General features: G+C 40.8%; 3 protein-coding genes across 4 annotated transcripts in view; 2 read left to right on the forward strand and 1 right to left on the reverse strand.

The window, feature by feature from the left end:
* The first annotated feature begins 1,372 nt into the window (after positions 1-1,372).
* Positions 1,373-11,215, forward strand: wu:fc38h03 (acetylcholinesterase collagenic tail peptide). Of its 2 annotated transcripts, none has more exons than XM_034892161.1 (18): positions 1,373-1,813; positions 2,502-2,617; positions 2,719-2,828; positions 2,963-3,076; positions 3,308-3,352; positions 3,503-3,529; positions 6,134-6,205; positions 6,292-6,354; positions 6,467-6,493; positions 6,588-6,632; positions 6,946-6,981; positions 7,054-7,134; positions 7,510-7,606; positions 7,725-7,864; positions 7,983-8,102; positions 8,529-8,658; positions 9,390-9,492; positions 10,407-11,215. In XM_034892161.1, exons 2-18 carry the CDS (start codon positions 2,521-2,523, stop codon positions 10,474-10,476), a joined length of 1,377 nt encoding a protein of 458 aa, XP_034748052.1. In that variant the 5' UTR covers positions 1,373-1,813; positions 2,502-2,520; the 3' UTR covers positions 10,477-11,215. The 2 variants fall into 2 exon arrangements, with proteins under 2 accessions (XP_034748052.1, XP_034748053.1); XM_034892162.1 differs by having other exon boundaries at positions 2,966-3,076.
* A 106-nt stretch (positions 11,216-11,321) lies between these two features.
* LOC117956863 (peptidyl-prolyl cis-trans isomerase FKBP14-like) lies at positions 11,322-16,303 on the forward strand. The gene is made up of 4 exons (XM_034892163.1): positions 11,322-11,636; positions 13,066-13,217; positions 14,155-14,282; positions 15,178-16,303. Exons 1-4 carry the CDS (start codon positions 11,440-11,442, stop codon positions 15,334-15,336), a joined length of 636 nt encoding a protein of 211 aa, XP_034748054.1. The 5' UTR covers positions 11,322-11,439; the 3' UTR covers positions 15,337-16,303.
* A 93-nt stretch (positions 16,304-16,396) lies between these two features.
* Positions 16,397-18,402, reverse strand: part of wipf3 (WAS/WASL interacting protein family member 3) — a 9,103-nt gene continuing 7,097 nt past the window's right edge. The window contains exons 8-10 of the mRNA XM_034892767.1: positions 17,744-17,918; positions 17,602-17,659; positions 16,397-17,561 (exon numbers count right to left, since the gene is read on the reverse strand). Coding sequence (XP_034748658.1) covers positions 17,619-17,659; positions 17,744-17,918 — 216 coding nt within the window. The 3' untranslated portion in view covers positions 16,397-17,561; positions 17,602-17,618. The remainder of the gene's footprint in view (positions 17,562-17,601; positions 17,660-17,743; positions 17,919-18,402) is intronic.

Below are 18,402 nucleotides of genomic sequence, written 5' to 3' on the forward strand. Positions count from 1 at the left end.
TTTTAGGTGTCATATGCTACATTCCTGGTACCAAGATGATCTTCAGCAGAATCAAAAAGTAAACAGAAAGACAGGATATTATAGCCTATTTAAGAACTTCTAGAACACATACACGTACGTACACACGCAAACGCAGCAGTGGAAGGAAGCATCACACACAAACGTTTTCATTTTAAGTGCAGGATTTACAGTAGTTTTTGAATTTTCACATCACTATGTTTTGGTATATTATAGAGCATTGCTGTCACACTGTTTTTGTGTGTTGTCTCTTTTTAACTATTATAAGAGTAAGCCTGTGTGGACCGTGTGGGTGTTCCAGACAACTGTCAATCAAGGCTTCTTAAAGAGACATTCCTTCTTTGGGATTTTGTAATATTTAACACAGAAACACACTATGTGTGTTTGCCACTCTAATTCTTACAACACTGTTCATCACTGATTTTGTAGGGGTGTTTTCTGTTATATTGTTGTTTACAACTTGGTAATTCTCTATTTTTCTTCTAGAGTCTCAAAATAGGTAGACTTTGATACATTTTTTCTACTTTATTTCCGCCTGTTGGTGGAATTACGTCGAATGTTCTAAAGTTGCCCTTTAAAACAAGTGGTTTTATACATGCTCTGTATTCATGTGTATATGTAACTTAAGAACAGTAAGGGCAAACAGATTTAATTTAAAGAAAAAAAGTTTAATATTCACAGTTCTTCAACTTGGTCTAAAAACCTGTTAAATATGTTTTGTGCATACATTTATACTAGAGTCATAATTAAGGCGTTCTTTTTACATTTATTGTTTCCTTTCACTTTGAAATAATGTTTGTATTTAATATTTTATTCCTTTTGCTTAGGCCTAATTGTATTTGAGGGGGAAGAGATAGTTAACGTTGTAGTTAGTTAGTTAGTTAGTTAGGTAGGTAGGAAGTTAGTTAGTTAGTTAGTTAGTTAGTTAGTTAGGTAAGTAGGTAGGAAGTTAGTTAGTTAGTTAGTTAGGTAGGTAGGTAGGCAGGTAGGAAGTTAGTTAGTTAGTTAGTTAGTTAGTTGGTTAGTTAGGCATTATTGTGTGTAGCGTCTTTGGCTTCACCACACATTAACACAATACCTTAAAGAAGGTCTAACATCAACAACATAAGTAGTAAAATAATTTAAAATTCAGTTAAAAAGACAAAAAAAATATTCATACACCTTTAAGGGAACACACATTACTTAGCCAAACAGTGGATGTCAGATTCAGTCATCTACCTGTTGACATATGCCTAACAGATTTCTTTCACCTTTGTTGTCAAAGTAAGTTATGTAAGAATATGCAACACTGACTTCACTATTAGTGCTTCTATGAACTAAAACAGCCAACAGAGGGCGACATGTTACTGCTGAAGAGCGCATCTGCACCACTGTAGACATCAAACGTGCCAAATGAGTGTAAGCATGCCGACTTAAAATGTTTCCCTCCCATCTATCCGGCCAGCTGCACTGAAGATCCAGAAGACACCAGAAACGCGTTAATGAGCGTCTGATCAGACGCACTGAGACTGAGCTCTGCCACCGCTGTCTCACCTCCACTCAGTGGCATCTGCTGGGCATTTAGCGCCGGGAGAAGAAAAAAAAGCTCCTTCCTCCTCAATTGTGTTGTTATTAACTCGCGGAGGGAAAGAAGCAGGTCGATAAGTGGATCAGATTTATTAGCGTTGCAGATTGGCTACAGCACGCCAAATGCCAGAGGAGTCACAGACTGTGTGGCTGCACACAGCGCATTTCATCTAGGTTAGAGGAGCGCCAGACAGCGTGTCTCCAAGTGCAGCACAATTCCAAGTGGAAGGTAAGGGGGATCTTGTGCATTAGCCATGGATGTAGATGACATTGCTTATATTTAACGCATCTGGATCATCGGGACATTACGGCATTCTGTGCGTGTAATTAGATTACATAGAGTAGTTTCAATCATATTATTGAAGACAGCCTATGAATTACTAATTGAACCAGGTGCTGCATATTTTCTGTACGTTGTTCAACACGGGATTATCATTTGTTTTTAAGATTTCTAACATCTTGCATTCATAGGCCTACTACCATTATGAAATATGAGCATACTGGAAATGTCGGTGTGAATGAACCTGTAACAGCCATTGAAGACTGCTACTGTTACTATGACTTCTGACATAAAGTGGCAGAAGTCATAATAAGTCGGAGTGACAGCCCCCTGCCACCCATCTAATTCTAATTCTGGAACAAGGCTGAAAGTGGCTGATGCAAGGTGGAATTACAGCGGTGGCTGCATCTGCTGCAGTGTGGAGCTGCAACACGTTATGCTTTGAGGGGGAAGAGAGAGAGAGAGAGAGACCTCGGAGGACTGAGGTTAAGGGTGTGATCAAATAGACACCCTCTGGGAGTAAGGAGAAGTAACAGCTGCCAGTAACTGTATTAAGCTCAGCAGAAATAGAGTGTGTGTGTGTGTGTGTGTGTGTGTGTGTGTGTGTGTGTCTGTGTCTGTGTCTGTGTGTGTGTAGGGAAAGTATATCCATCAGGATGGATCTGGCCAAACTTGCAGTGTCCTTCCACATTCTTCTGTATTCTGCATGGGCCCGTCACTCTTACATGGACAGCATTCTCTCAGCCCGCTCAGGTGAGTTGTGTGAGTGAATTGTAAGAACGAGTGTCACATGACAGAAGGAACACATGTTGCATGTACCTTTCACCACTGTGCCTCGTCTGTCTTCCTCTCAGCGCTCAGGTTCCTGGAAGAGCCATTGACGTTTGATCCCTGTTGTCTCATGTCACCGCCTCCCCCGCCGCTCTTCCCTCCGCCACCTCACCAGTGGAAGCGGGACATTACCGTAGGTGTTCACAAACACACTCACACACACAGCTGCTTGCATAAAAACACCTGATTCAAACATATTTGTATGCTCACAGTATGGGACACTGATTGACACCCTATTCTGTTTTTGGTGCACGTTTGAAGAAGAAGAAGGATGGTATTGGCATGTTAGAGCCAAGTGTTTCTGGAGGAGTGGTACAAGAAAAACAAAAACCTGTGATACCCGGGTGTTTACCTGGACCTCCAGGACCCAGGGGCCCAGAGGTAATGTCCTTTATTAAAATACTACATATGTTTGAAACCTTACATCAGGGCGTGCACCACGTTCCAGTCGGATGAAATCATGGCACGTCTATCAGCCTGCTATAGCCATTTAAAGGCAATAGATGGGAATATTTATTAAACGGAAATAAAATATAGTATTGATTTTTCAACAAATGTGGCATGCTCTGTTAGAATATGTAAGCTGTATATAAATTTGGTGTCATTGTTCAGGGTCACAATGGATTACCTGGCATAAGAGGACCAAAAGGGGAGAAGGTGTGTTTCTATTTCTGTTGTTTTTGTTTTTATGGGTTGAAATATGTCTAATTCATTTTGCTATAGAAGTATTTGTACAAATGTCCTTGTGTTTCTCTCTGATCTAATGAATGCTACATCTCCCCCCCGCCCTCATTTCTCCTCCTTCAGGGAGAAATTGGACGTCCAGGGGCAAAGGTGAGCTGCTCCTCCCCTCCTGCATGGCACGTTCTCTCGCTCATCTCTCTCTGGTCCATCTTGCTTGTCCTTGGACTAAAGGGATCTGGATTTCTCTTTCCGCTGTCCCCTCCATGCATCCTCAATCTCTGTGATGTGATTTGTGTACTGATGTGCTCAGAATATCTTCAGCAGCTGCTGAACGGGTCATGCTACATTAGTCTCAGTAGCCACTTTAGCCACATAGCAAAGCTCAATCTCATCCCTGGATGTCTCCAGTCATCCTTCTGCTCCTTACCTCTCTATCATCCCCCTCTTCTTTCCTTTCCCTCTGCTTTTACCTTCTCTCTCTCCTCCTTTCCTTGGCCTGGCTCCATTAGCCCTCATACTGGACACCAATTCCTGCTGATCCAGGCTCTCCAGCACTCCACTTCTGCACTTTAATCTCCCTAAGTGCTTTTGGTCTCTGTGATAAATCATTCCACACAGCAGCAGGTCCATGGGGTCTTAACAGGCTGCTGTTTTAATGACAAGCAACTAAATGAGAGCACACTGCTAGCATGGCAGCAGCTCTGGGAGACTCGTCCAGGTGTCACAGAGAAGTGGAGGAGGTTGTTTAACAAATCTGAGTCTCCTGCTTGTAGGGAACTGGCAATAGCGCATTATTGAATAAACCTTTATTCCTGTCCACTAATTAGCCAGCTCATCTCATCTCATCTTGGTGGCATTGTTAAAGCTTTGCTTGCAAGGTTTTATCCTCTGTCATGTCCGACTTGGACGTCATAGGAGGTCAGTTTTGACATGCTTATTTGTCTCTGACCCATATTTAACCTGGTTACTCTTTATGAAACTCGGTAGTTGTTTTTAGGGGAAACGGGGCCATGAAAGAAGCATCTTGACGGACAGAAATAGTTGCAGATCATCAGCATATACAGCAAAGTACAAAAGCAGAAATCAGTCAAAATTGAACTTGATGGGAGCATAGGTCCCGTCACCGGGACGTAAACTCGCCGTTTTTCGGAAGTGCTGACTTCCCTCATAAATTGTAAGCATTAAACCGTCATAAACACGCTCATGCCATACATCAATTTAAAAGCTTAAAGTCTTGTGATTCCATCGCGCCCACACACAAAGCAATAAGGTGACTCACAATGGTTATAATCATGTTCTGAAGTAAAGAAACACAGAAAGATTTGAGTCTAATCGAGTGTGTGTTTCCTACCTGTCTCCTCGTGTCTTTAATCACAGCGGTGAAAGATCGCCAAAAACCTTAGTTTTCTACATCGATAACACCCCAAGGTATTAGAATATCCAAGCCTTGTAATCCATAATTATCTGGTCCCCTCACAATCTTGTAGTTTCAGCCCAAGTTTTGACGTAGAGAAATCTAGATAGTGCATCATTTCTTGGTTTCTATCGTGTGTATCTTGTTCCCTGGGCACGCTACAGAGGCACCAAAGACACCATTAGATTAGTTCCCAGCCAATAGCATCAGTCTATCTCAAGATACCCCCAAGCTAAGCAAATGAAATCTCACACTCCCCATTGGGCCCACGTGGGAAAGTTTGACAATGTAGCCCACGAATTAGAAGATAAGGTCAAGACACTGGCATCCCTTTGTAGCCAATAAGACGACGATTTGATTGATATCAAACATGGCCAGAAAAAACTAACCCTGTAATGCCTCCCAGCTGTTTCAAAGTAAAAATATGGACTTCTTATGGCATTTCACCATTTCATGAAATTATGATTACTTATTTCTATGAATCTATGTATGTACTTCTTTTAGGTATATGTGAGAGTGATGTGGATGTGTTTTTGTATTTCAGAAGTTTTGTATTTAGCACTTTTTTGGCTTTTTTAGAAATAAGAAATAAGACAAACGCACAGACATATCTGTAGAAATAAATTCATATAAAATCCATTTTATAAGTCATTTTTTTCTGGATTTTTTCTGTTCTAAGTTGAGACATGTGGCTAGGGTACTATTTTAGTATATAGACTATGTAATATGCTTACAGTAGTGCTTTTTATTAATTTTTCAGATGATTTACTTGGACGGAAATAGAAATTCTGTGTTCTAACCTCTGTAGCTCTGTGTCAGTAAGGCCTAGTGTCACAATGCCACTAGAAACAACAAATTGAGAGTGTTAACTTCCCAATGACCTCAGGGTCATCCCAGAGGGCCAAAGCATGTGGAAACTGCATCACTTTTTTAAGGGTAAATATTTAGGCGAGAAAATCATATATTTTAAAGTGTCTCTGAAGAGGACGAGCTGGCCACTTTCGCTTTTTTTCCGATGTTAGATGATAAGATGGGAAGCAATGAGCAGACACTCCAGCAAGTCCCTAAAAAATAGTCCAGCATGTAAACCCCAAGCCTGTTTAAGTAATGTATTGAATCAAAATGCAAATGAGATTTTATTTAAGAGAACAAGGTCAAAATGTCCTTCTGTTAAAGATCCAATTATTACAGTAACACTTAAAAAGGAAATTAAGTTTGTCGCAAAAAATCGTCTAGCAATTTAAAGCAAGAGGCTGCTTCCTGTCACTTTTTCAGCAAAAGGGGTCAGAAAATGTATCATTAGTTGCGTAAGTGCTGGCGCTGATTGTGTTTGTGTACAGGGTCGTACAGGAGCTCCGGGCCTCCCAGGGAAGCCAGGGCTACCAGGATGGCGTGGTCCAGATGGGCCCCAGGTTAGTCTCTGTACTGTCTTACACAAATGTACTGTATAAATCACAAAAACAAACTGAACCCTCACATATGTATTGTTTTTCTAAAGGGCGAGAAAGGGGACCCGGGACTCATGGGATTACCAGGACTGAGGGGACCACCAGGGCCGAAGGTTAGTCACCTCGTTACTGCATCACACGCACGATTATGTACAGTATTTGTTTGGAAAGAGTTTTTTATTGACTATCATTATCTGCTGTTACATTCCTGATGGATCTTTTTAGGGTTTGCCCGGTTATAAAGGAGATAAGGTAAATTCTGAATAACACATTTCTCACAGTGCACACATTTTTTAACTACAAAACTATTAAATCCTCCATTTTATTTTTCTCTCTGTTCTAAAAGGGAAGCTATGGTGACCCTGGAGCACCAGGACCAAAAGGCGATAAGGTTGGTAGAGAAATGTCTTTTTCTTTTATTGCAAAACCTTAAATTGCTTTTGAAAATGCTGTGTTGTGTAACTCTTTAAAGCTGATTAATGCTTGGCTTTGACTGTAAACACTTCACCTCATGCTTTTTTTATAGTGGACCTTATCATTTGACTAGGCAGTGAAAAACTCTACAGTAGTTTGATTAATTACTGGTTAAATTCCAGAGTGGTTCTTTCACATCCCAACATTTCAAGCTCAGAGACAGATTAACTTAACATTAGACATTTTGCTGCTATGCTCTGCTCTCAATCCCTAATTTCCTCTCTCTGCAGGGTTCCATTGGTTTGCCTGGGATGCTTGGACAGAAGGTAAGAATGATTCAATAATGAGAACAGTAAAGAATCTGATGTAAACAAATTATTACATAACTCCTTTCCCAGGGTGAGCAGGGACCAAAGGGAGAGCCAGGAGTCGTAGGGAAGAGAGGGCCTACTGGACGGCCTGGGAAGAGAGGCAAACAGGTGAGGAAAGACGAGGAAGAATGATGCCCATTCTGGCGGCATCCCTTAATCCTGGTGTGGTGCGCTGACACTCTGCTCTTCCTCTTGAAACATCCTCTCACTGGCTAATTCAGTCACTCAAGTTATACTTCCAGCCCTAAGTTTAGACTTCCATAGAGGCTTTGTGTCTTTGGCATCAGTTTACACATTCATACATGCACACAAACACATATATATTTTGGACCATGGACTAGATTGTCACAGTTAAGTGCACCAAGTGGCAGTGGCATGCAAGCCTTCTGTGTGTGTATGTGTGTGTGTGTGTGTGTGTGTGTGTGTGTGCGTGTGTGTGTGTGTGTGTGTGATTTCTAATGGAATGTTGACTGGCTTGCACAGGGCATGAAGGGCCACACTGGAGCCCCAGGGCTCATGGGCCCCCAAGGACCCCCAGGTCCAAATGGCCATCCAGGGCCTCCCGGTCCACCCGCCTCAGGTACAGTAAATCGCACATTCACTCAGAAATCAGCCTCAAATTACAGTCTATTTGCTCTTTTTTTACTCTTTGTTTGTGTAACCCTTCATATTTGTCATATATTTTTGTGGTTTTGCAGGTCTCTATCTAGTCGGGGAAAAGGGAGAGAAGGGTTCTCCAGGTCCAGCAGGTCGCTGTGACTGTGATTCCACTCTTGGTGCAAATAATGCTCCTTTTGGAAGCTACACTCAACGAGGCGGCCTCAATAAAGTCCCTGCAGTAAGACCCCCACTCAAACGGCTTCCTTACAATATTACTGTCCAAAGCTAAGTCCATGTTCACACTGAATTAATTATTTCTTATCAGCTTTCACTTTCTTCTGTATGTGTCTGTGCAGATATTTGTGGTAAACAGTGAGGAGGAGATGGACAGTCTACGTCAAGACAATGCAATAGCATTCAGGAAGGATCAGAGGTTGCTCTACTTCAAAGATAAAGAGGGATGGAAGCCCATACAGGTGACGATTATTAGAGTGTTGTGGCCTGAAATTGGAACACTGAGCTGTAAAACTTCCGAATTTTAAGTAACCAGTGACATAATTTTTCACACAGAAGCCAATGAACACACAAATGATCATACACAGCTCACATCTATGCCTCTAGGCCAGAGATCTTCAACGTTTTTAGGCCAAGGACCCCTTGGCACAAAACTTCCAAACTTCCCAAACCCATTTTTTAGACATAATTTGGAGGCCACCCAGCACTAAGTCTAAGTCTGAGGACACCCTAAGGGTCACAGACCCCCTGTTTAATATCACTGCCCTGAGCTAAAACTGGACCACATTTGAGTTTGAACTTTTCCACCTAATAAAGCTCAGCCTCATTTTGAATTGACAATAAAGCTAAGATTTCTAATTGCCTGAAATGTTGGTTTTCTTGTCTAGCCCTTCCAGCCCTTCCAGTCCACAGAGAAAGTCCCGGACAGAGTCGGTGTGTGTGGAGACGGAATGGTGCAAGCACAGCATGGAGAGGAGTGTGATGATGGAAACCAGATTGTCACTGATGCTTGTCTCAGTGAGTTATATCTTTCTCAGTTGAACACATGCACACATTCCCAGTAATGTAGATGTAAAGAAAAGGTAAAGAATGATCTACAGACAGTGATTATAATACTCCTTTATGTAATGAAATACAGTTTAACAAGAATTAAGATAAAAACCTGTTTATGTGGGCGCCTTGGTCGCTTGACTGGTGGAGCGCGCGCCCATGTACGGAGCTCAAGCCTCGGCACGGCAGCCGTGGGTTCAGCTCCGATCTGCGGCCCTTTGCTTCATGTCATTCCCCCTCTCTCTCCCATTTCAGTTCTAAGCTATCCTGACGGAAACAAAGGCCTAAAAATGCCTAAAAACTGATGTTTACAAAAAAAAAAACTATTTATGTTAGTGTTACATGAAGGTCAGACTTTTTGCTGCACAAACACCAGCATGCTGTCCCATACCCCGCTGCTCATGAGATGCCCTTCAGAGCTCCAATGCACCACAGAGTCTGCACCCTGACAGAGGATAAAAGCAGTGCGCACTGTGAAACCTTTCCTTGATCTTTCATTAATCTCACGCTGCCATCCGCTCACTTCTCTCTTCTGCCCTGTTCAATTATATTAGCAGCAAAATGCTGTATTGGCATCACTGAGACACACAGCAGTGCCAAAGCAATGAGTAACGTCCTCTCTCTCACGTCCCTCCCTTGCTGTCTCCTAACTCTACCGCCCCATTCAACTCATCTCCTGTTTCCTTTCATCACTTCAGACTGTAAGTGGGCCTACTGTGGAGATGGCTACCAACATGACGGCATTGAGGAGTGTGATGGAAAGGACTTTGGTTATCAGACCTGCAAATCCTATCTTCCCGGGTATGTTCACTGGCAGCAGACATACTGTACACTCAGTGTCCATTTATTTGGGAACACCTTGCTATTAAAGATCTTCTATGCGAGGGGTTCTTATACTTTTTTCCAATGCTGTACCCTTTGAACCGTGTTTTTAAGCCAAGTACCCCCTCACCAGCGTAAAACATTTTTACATCTATATAAAGATGAACAATACAGTGTCGGCAGTGACAGATTTACTAAACAACAACCACGATACCTAACCACATTTAAATGTTCAGGATCCATCACTTAATTCATTCACTGTTAGAGTATATTATTGTTTTAGGAATTATGCATGACATATTAGAAATGAGCATTTTGCAAAGAGATCACGTACCCCCTAGAGTACTCCAAAGTACCCACAGGGGTACCTGTAGCCCCATTTGAGAAAACCTGTTCTATGCCAAGGAAGCACAATACAGTTCCTTTTTAGTCAGCAGCACTTTAATACTGCACCCATCTAAGGGTTTTAAAGGTCATTTCAATAATGTACTTTTCCATTCAGAGATGATGGTGCCTCATCCTGGCACCACTTACTGTACAATGTTTTAGGTGCCTAAATCACACAACTCTGCATGCTTTATACTTATGCTTTAAGGAATAGTACAACCTTTTGGGGGTATGCACATGTACAAACTTGCTTTCTTGCTTGAGATTTGCTAAGATGAATACCACTGTTAGCTTTGAAAGGGGTGTTTATTTTCTCATCAAGCTCCCTGCAAGAAATCAAATAAGCGTAGTTCCCAACATTTTGAACTATTGCTTTGATAAAGAGAAAAATAGGGGAAATTTGGAGGTATGCTGCATAACCTGGGAAGGTGCTGAGTGTAAATATAGGTATACATGTAGCGCAATCAGTTGCACTTCTTAAATATAATTTTCTGTGTCTTCTGCAGGTCCTTTGGCCAGCTCAGATGCACTGAATCTTGCCTCATTGATTCCACTGGTTGCAAGTATTTCACCTGATCTGTAAAGATTGCAACTTTGCAGTTCCTCTTTGTGATCATGGGGGTTACATTTCAGATTTGTACGGAAGTCTTGCCCCTTAAAAAAAATCTCTGGTGGACTGAGAGAGAGTACTAAAGGAAAGCTCTTGTGCCTGCTCTGAGCCATCTGAAGTCATGGGAGTCAGCTTTGAATCGACTGTCTCTCCCCTGGAGGTTCAATTCTATCACTGGCCTCAGGGAGCAGCTTCCTGTTAGTGTCACCACATCGGCTGCCGCACTGTTATGGACACAGGTGATGCTGTGGAACATTTTAATGAGATCATGATTGTACCGTATGAAATAGTTACAATGTGTATGACTTGCTGACTGTTGATGCAAAAATAAGCTGTATTCTGAACTTCTTTTGTAAGAAAAAATATATATTATATTATTGATAGACTGTAGTATGCAAATCAGGATTGTGTAAATTTATTTTATTCCTGTGCAATGTTTTAGAAAAATTGTATTTGTGAAAAGCAATGCTGTGATATTGCATGTAAATATATACCAGAACAAAGAAGACTGCTTTACCCAGTGCTGTAAATGTAGGCTACTAGTCAAAGTGTGGCCTTCTTTAACGAATGTCATACTGCAACAGCATGAAGAAACTGCTCAGTTACAAAATATGAATTGAATTCAATGAAATTTGATTAGTGGATAATCTACCTGCATGACTGTAATGCTCATTAAACACTGTACACTAATAAAGATTAGGCCAACATTTCAGAGTTCTCCAAAGGGGATCTGTCAGGGAGCAGTTGTGGGCGTTTCCTTTTTGTTCAGAAAACCAATCAAAAGCTACCTTCCTGCAACAACGTGTATGATGAAACGTCACTGCCACGTAGAGGCTCAACTGCACGCGACGCTTTTGGTCAAAACTTGCTGAAACATTTGAGGTAGCCGTCCGTCGTGCTCTTTTTTCGGACGGGTTTAATGTGACAGCATGCTGCTGACCGTGCTGAGCTGGCTCTGCTCCTCCCTGCTGCTGATGTCTTCCAGCGGGGGGAAGCTGCCTGAAGCTGAGGTCAACATAGAAGTCCTGCACAGACCTTTTCTCTGTCATCGAAAATCAAAGTACGGAGACATACTGCTGGTACATCATCAGGGATACTTTGAGAATGGGACCATGTTTCATGACAGGTAACGTTATGCTTAATGGCTGACACGATATAGTCTTATTAATCTCTTATTATTCTCCTAATGTGAGTTTCAAGTTGAACTGAGTTGCTAAAATGTTTCCCTGCATTACTCCCGGTGGTTCCTGTGTAGGCTACACTTAACAACGGAAGTTACCGTCTCACTGCGTTTAGTGGAAGCAATTTGCTGGTATCACTCATCTTTAACAAACTCTTTATGCTAATAACACAATTAAAACTTATTGAAAATAACTTGTACATGTTAGTTTATTTTTACTTTTTACCGGGTTACTACTTTAGACAGTTAAAGAACTACTCCATTCCAAGCGCGTGTTAGCGTTAGATCTCCTTGGTGACGCCTCCGGCCATCAGGGGTCACGTGATAAAACATTTTAAAGGGTCAGTTCAGTCAAATTCCAAGACTACATATTTTCTCTTAAGGCCGTTTTATGATTCTGCGTTGAATCGAGGGCATACACGCAGAGGGGTTTGTGGGGGTACTCTACGCCGTAGCCTGACGTGGACCTCTGGAAACTTTTGGTTAGGTTTGATGTGCTAAAGTTATAAGATATTCATTTCAAACACTTAAGCCACCCAATTGAGAGGAAGGTGATTTTGTGTTTAAATGAAGCAGAAAAACTCAAATTGAATCACAAAAGTGGAAGAACAAAAGTGGCATTTAAAAGACACTAAAGCAACATCTGCACAAAAAACAGTGTTCCCCACACACAGCTGTGAATAAGTTAATTTTTTTCACTGGAACTTAGTTAGTTCTACTGAAGAAAAAGTCCCAGTGAAAACTGTTAAGTCATGTTGGTGACTGAATTACCCAGTGGAATGGGGGCAGTTTGCTTCCTTTTTTTTTCTTCAAGTCTTTAAAGAGTAAAAACACCCCCTAAAAATCGTCTTAGCGGCCTTTAGTTGTTTAACTTCTCACATTGCCGCAGTAATGTACCGGTGAACTCACTGATTGAAATTAGAAAATATGTTTTGGTAATTTTGGTGAACCAACCATTTAATTTCTGAGATTCAACATCATTAATGTGAAAGAAGTAAGTAAGAAGTCTTGATTTTTCTCCTCACTTTGTTCATTTTTTTCCTCAGATTGATCTCAGAACTCGTTGGCCATAATAATAATAATAATACTCACAGAAATAAACAACAAGTTTCTGCCAAGGAAATAATCCCATAAAACCACTTATACATTCAGTGTTATATATCCATAATATTTATGGTGACATTTTAAGCTTGGACAACATTTCATTTTAAACAATTTTGGGACTTTAAAGTTAAATTCATTTAAATGATGATTACATTTGACATGCATTGTTTTAAAATGTCAGGAAGAGTTAGCCCAGTAACAAAGGGACCTTCTCACAGTCCTTCCCTTTTCAGACCTGTAACACTTCCCTATGTCTGTGTATGTCCACCAGTCGGACCGAAGGTGACAAACAAGCAGTGTGGTTTACACTGGGCATCAGAGAAGTGATCAAAGGCTGGGATAAAGGCCTGCAGGACATGTGCTCAGGAGAGAAGAGGAAACTCATCATACCTCCAGCTCTGGCCTATGGGAAGGAAGGAAAAGGTACTGTCTAACTGTCTAAATGTCCAAACTTTACTGCATGATGCCAGTCTTTGTAAAAGTGCTTGAGGCTTTACAAAGTGTGTAATATTATCTATACTATGCATGCTGCATGTATATTATTCTTGTTTTGTCTTGTTTTGAATGGCTCTCTAGGACTCCCACACTGAATGAAGGTTTCATTCAGCACTACTAGTCCACTTTTTCTCAACATGGAGCATGTGAACAATACTTTGCTTTGTCCTGGTAAGCACACACCACGCTAACCAATAACATCTACTGTATCTCCTCAGTGCCAACTTTTGCCATGATAGCAACCTGAATGACTTAATATGACTAATAATGCAACCTAGCTTTGCTTCTCATAAACACTTTCAACATGGCTTCTAACTTATTTACTCACAAGTATACATTTTTAAATTGTGTTACAAGGGGTGCCATTTCATCCGTACTAGTCCATATCCACGGCATTCCACTTCTGGGATTGTTAAGGTGCCACCAGATGTCTCTAATTTCGGCCGGATGTCTGTTTCCTTCTGCTTTTGTTGTGTTGGCATTTTAAACTCCTAAAGTCCTTAATTTATGAGGACTATGGTTAACGGGTCTTCAGATCTCTGCAGGGTAAATTCAGACTATCTGTCCAGTTTTCTGTTGCACGAGTAAAACAACCTTTTGAACGTACATATGTTCCACAAAACAAGTTCCTTCCCGAGGCGCCATTGCCCCGCCCAACACAACTGTGATTGGTTTAAAGAAAGGCAAATAAACCAGAGCATGTTTTTCCATCCCAAAATGCTGTGTGGACTAGCCAAATGCGAGACTACTGCAGCACTAACCAAACCAATTGTTCTCTTCATACTGAAGCATGCTTACAGAAACCAGGTGATAGCCAGTCTCAGTTTTCTCCATGGCCTCTTGCCCTGTGGTATTGTCTGCACAGGTAAGATCCCACCTGAAAGCACACTGACCTTCGTCATCGAGGTGCTTGAGATCAGAAATGGACCGAGGTCACACGAGTCCTTCCAGGAGATGGACCTCAACGATGACTGGAGGCTCTCCAAGCATGAGGTAAACCAGGATTTCAAACCCTTCAGAAAACACTCTAACTTAAAGGAGATTAATTACCCATCGCCTGCTACTATGCCTACTAATCATGCTTTTTGGCTTATGACCTTATAAAGCTAAGCAATTCCTTTCCAGAACCTCAGGAAGAATTCTCCTCTCAGATTGTTGTTATTTTGGTCAAATTCTCTCTGTCCTTTCTTAACTGGTTGATCACTTTATACCTGCACAGTACCCCTCATATCATTAGAGTTGAAACAGGGCCAACTGTCAATAATTAAAAATCAATTAGAAATAAGATGTAAACACAATAAAAATATCCTGAAAATGCAAGTACTGTGCAGGTATAAAGTTTTACAGTAAAGGTAAATAGAAGGTATATTACTGAATCTACTGAGTAGTTTGGGCCAAACTGTTGCCTGAGTTAGACACTACTGTCCATTTGTCAAAACAACAAGAGCAGTGTCTGATTGTTGACCGTATTGTAAACCCTGCATTGTAAGGATGTAACTGGAATTTGATCAGTCTCTTGATTGTGGGTGGCAGTAGCTTAATCATTAGCTGGGTACTGGTTCAAGTCCCCATACAGACCAAAGTATGGTGGTTGACTGGTAGCTGAAGAGGTGCCAGTTCACCTCCTGGGCACTGCCAAGGTGCTCTTGAGCACCAACTGCTCAGGGCGCCTTTCTATGGGCAGCTCCCTCACATTGACATCTCTCCATTAGTGCATGTATTGTTACTGAGCCTGTGTGTGTAATTCAGGCCTGTGTGTAATAACAAAAGAGTGAACACATTGAAATTTCCCCTGGCAGGATTAAAACAATATACATTACACACGTTTATTTTTGTTCTTCTTGTCAACCTGTCTCACTAATTGCCCTGCCCTCACTCAATCTACCAGGTGAAAGTGTATCTGAGGAAAGAGTTTGAGCGTCACGGCTACGCTCCCAACGACACTCTACACGAGAACATGGTGGAGGACATCTTTGCCAAAGAGGATGAGAACAAAGACGGCTTCATATCGTCTAGAGAGTTCACTTACAAACACGATGAACTTTAAATTCTCTCCCAGATCCACGAACCACTTACCTGCCCATAGTATCTTCCATTTGTCCTTGATTTTAGTGGAAATACTTTGGCGCAGTTTTATTGTCAGCATGAAAAGTAATTCATTTTTATAGAAGCATTGTGTGTGAAGCCGTGTGGTGAGCTCTGAGCCAACAGGTTTGTTCCACTGATGTTTTACTTGCATTTTTGTGTTTACTTCTGCAAGAGCCCATTCCACTCTCCACTCCGTCTTGCATTTAGCTTTTTTTTAGGATTAAGGATTTAAATGTTATGCAGTTATCATTGTAACCAAATATCAGAGATAACAGACACGGATCAAATGCGTGCAGTGACACTGCATTCTGTGGGCAGGCAATGTAAGTCGATTACAGTTGCCAAGTTTGGCTGTGAAATTCCCCTTAATGGAAATATAGTGTCGATTTCCTTTACAAAATGTTAACAGATCAATGTAGTTTACCTTTTATGAGTGCATTAAGAAAAAAGAGAGCGCTTTAGCTCTTTTACCCTGTATGGTAAACAAATCAGTCCACTTCAGAGAACAATTGTCATTCAATTTAATAAAATCAGGCTTATGTGTCATATTGATTAGTGTGTATTTGAGTTAAGTCATGACAATGGTAGTGGTACTTTGGTATTTTTAATTTCTATTCAAATGTGTATTTTTAAAGGACATTAGTGATCATCAGTTTTCCGTGGCAGACATGATGACCTGACATAGCAGGAAAAGCAGTTTAATTTTCTGTAAGTGCTCCCAGTAAGCCAGCATACACCGTACTCAGGCCCTGGCACTGGTAAACCTAAATGGAATGCAGCCAGCATTGATGTTATTAGACACACCTGTTTGCACATGCATACACTCCATGTCCATGTTGAAAGAATATATTGTTCAGCCCTGCACTGCAACATCCATGGAACTTCATTCTGAGTTTTTTAATTAAATTAAAAATGACCCTACTGTGTTTTGCAGTTGTGTGATAATGATAAATTCTCTCAACGAGCTAAAAATCAAAGGAAGGATTGTCTAAAAGCATGAAGTGGGATAAACTCTGCTATTTTTAACAATGTGATGGAGGCTGTCTTGAACTACTGCAAACACAAGTCTTAAACCAGAAAATCTCCACACAGTGCCGACTAGAATCTAGGCTGCCCAGTTTCCACAGCTGAAGGGTTCCTTAATGCAATTACATCAAGACAAGGCCATTTTATTGTATTTTTACAACCAATGTGATCAATAAAATAAAGGTTTTATAAACAAAATACTGTGGTTTATTTGGTGGTCACAACTTGGAATACTTTACACATTGAACCAGCAGGTGGCACTGTCTTGACATGTGTTAGTATGGGTTAATACAGTAAGAAAGGAAACACTAAACCTGTTATCTATTCATAACAGTGTAATTTAAAACCGATGCATTTCCATTCTAAAATGTCAGTATAGTCTCTTCTGCACTTTCATGGATGCATTTTACCTATAAAAACAATAACAAACATTGTGGAGCACCCCTGTATGTACAAGGATTTACGAACCTGTAATTGTTTTTCACATTGATTTTAAGATAATGTTTCTCCTGCTTACGGTGACCACATAGGTCATTGAATTCCCCAAAACAGATGATTTTTAGAGAGTTTTCCTGCTCAAACATTGGAAATTTAAATTATTGTGTGAGCGTTTTGTCAAACATTTGTACAGTACTAGGAGCTTCTTCTTGTACAGTTGTTGTTACTCACTACTGTTTGTATCCATAAAAGAGCTTCACTTTCTGTGCGTTTAAGAATTTTCTGAGTTAAATACAGACTTTCAAAAATGCTACTCTAGGAAGGGACAGATCATGACATAAAATCAAAATATAATATTCTGTATATAGATACTGTAATGCTTACAAACTGTGTCAAGAGTCGTGTTATATATAGCTGCTGAAAACACTGTCCCTGGTTTGTGAGATTGTGTGTGCGCGCGTGTGTGTGTGAAAAAGAGTCTGCATGTAGGGAGAGTCCTCCTCCTCACACACATTCAAAACATTCCACACTGGAATAGGTCAGAGGTCAATAGTCAGAATAAGGCGGGACCCTGTTTAACACACACAGACTCACACACAAAAATACAGTCAACAAAAACAACACACACAGAGCCTGCAACAAAATAAGCCTATGGCAGTTATGTCATTGTCATGAGCTGTCATGAGGAGGAGGATGAAAATTGGGTCTAACTTGTGTGTGCGTTTGCGTGCGTGCATATGCACATGCGTGTGTGTGTGTGTGGGGGGGGGGCTTGACTCATCGTAGAGGTGTCCTAATCCCAGGTGGTTTGGGGTTGCCTTTAAGAGAGGAAAAAGAGGAAGAAAAACTCAATAGATGATATTGAAGTGATGAGTAAACAAGTTGAGAAATGAGCAGTGTACCTCTGTTCTCTTTGCTGGGGTAGATCCGAGGGAAAGGTTTGAAGTCATCAGGAGGAGGGAAGTCCTCTACGGGGTGGAACTGGAACTTGGATTCAAAATCATCTGCTGGTAGTATACATACAGTAAAGGTGCAATTAAAGGCTGCCATTTTGTCCTCATTTTCAAGCATACTATACTATACTATAAATATACTAATATATATTTCCAAAATAAACATATGTCCTTTTCTCAAAATCAAACCTTGTTGTGAGTCTCCTTTTGTCTACAGTTCTTTTACTCTGAGAGTTTTGCTGTTTCATTACAGTTACAGTCTATCATACCCACATTAGAACAAGATAGAAATACACATAACAATCAAAGCAGACATAAAAACAAAATACAAGTATGTTCCACAAGCGATAATTAGCCTGCCGTTTCTTTAAACACAGCAGTCCGTATTGTCCACGTGCAGGGATGCATCTCATCATCAATAGGAAACGCTCACTGTTTTTGGAAAATAGATAAAAGTTCTGATTTACTTTTAAGGATGATGTAGGAAATAACTAAAGAGATAAGAACCATTTAAAAATAATTGAATAAATAAAATGTAATCAATTTAATTTCTCTCATTTGAAGTCACTCTGGATTTAAAAATCCCCTGAAGGCCTTAAACATATTCT

Source organism: Etheostoma cragini, chromosome 14, assembly GCF_013103735.1.
Source record: "Etheostoma cragini isolate CJK2018 chromosome 14, CSU_Ecrag_1.0, whole genome shotgun sequence".
Taxonomy (NCBI): Eukaryota; Metazoa; Chordata; class Actinopteri; order Perciformes; family Percidae; genus Etheostoma; species Etheostoma cragini.

Excerpts from the sequence above, each read along its gene's own strand:
- wu:fc38h03 (XM_034892161.1), top strand. The coding sequence starts at position 2,521 with ATGGATCTGGCCAAACTTGCAGTGTCCTTCCACATTCTTCTGTATTCT. Across the intron at positions 6,494-6,587 it reads CCGGTTATAAAGGAGATAAG|GGAAGCTATGGTGACCCTGG; the intron begins GTAAATTCTGAA and ends CTGTTCTAAAAG. Across the intron at positions 8,659-9,389 it reads TGTCACTGATGCTTGTCTCA|ACTGTAAGTGGGCCTACTGT; the intron begins GTGAGTTATATC and ends TCATCACTTCAG.
- LOC117956863 (XM_034892163.1), top strand. The coding sequence starts at position 11,440 with ATGCTGCTGACCGTGCTGAGCTGGCTCTGCTCCTCCCTGCTGCTGATG. Across the intron at positions 11,637-13,065 it reads GGGACCATGTTTCATGACAG|TCGGACCGAAGGTGACAAAC; the intron begins GTAACGTTATGC and ends TATGTCCACCAG. Across the intron at positions 13,218-14,154 it reads CTATGGGAAGGAAGGAAAAG|GTAAGATCCCACCTGAAAGC; the intron begins GTACTGTCTAAC and ends TTGTCTGCACAG.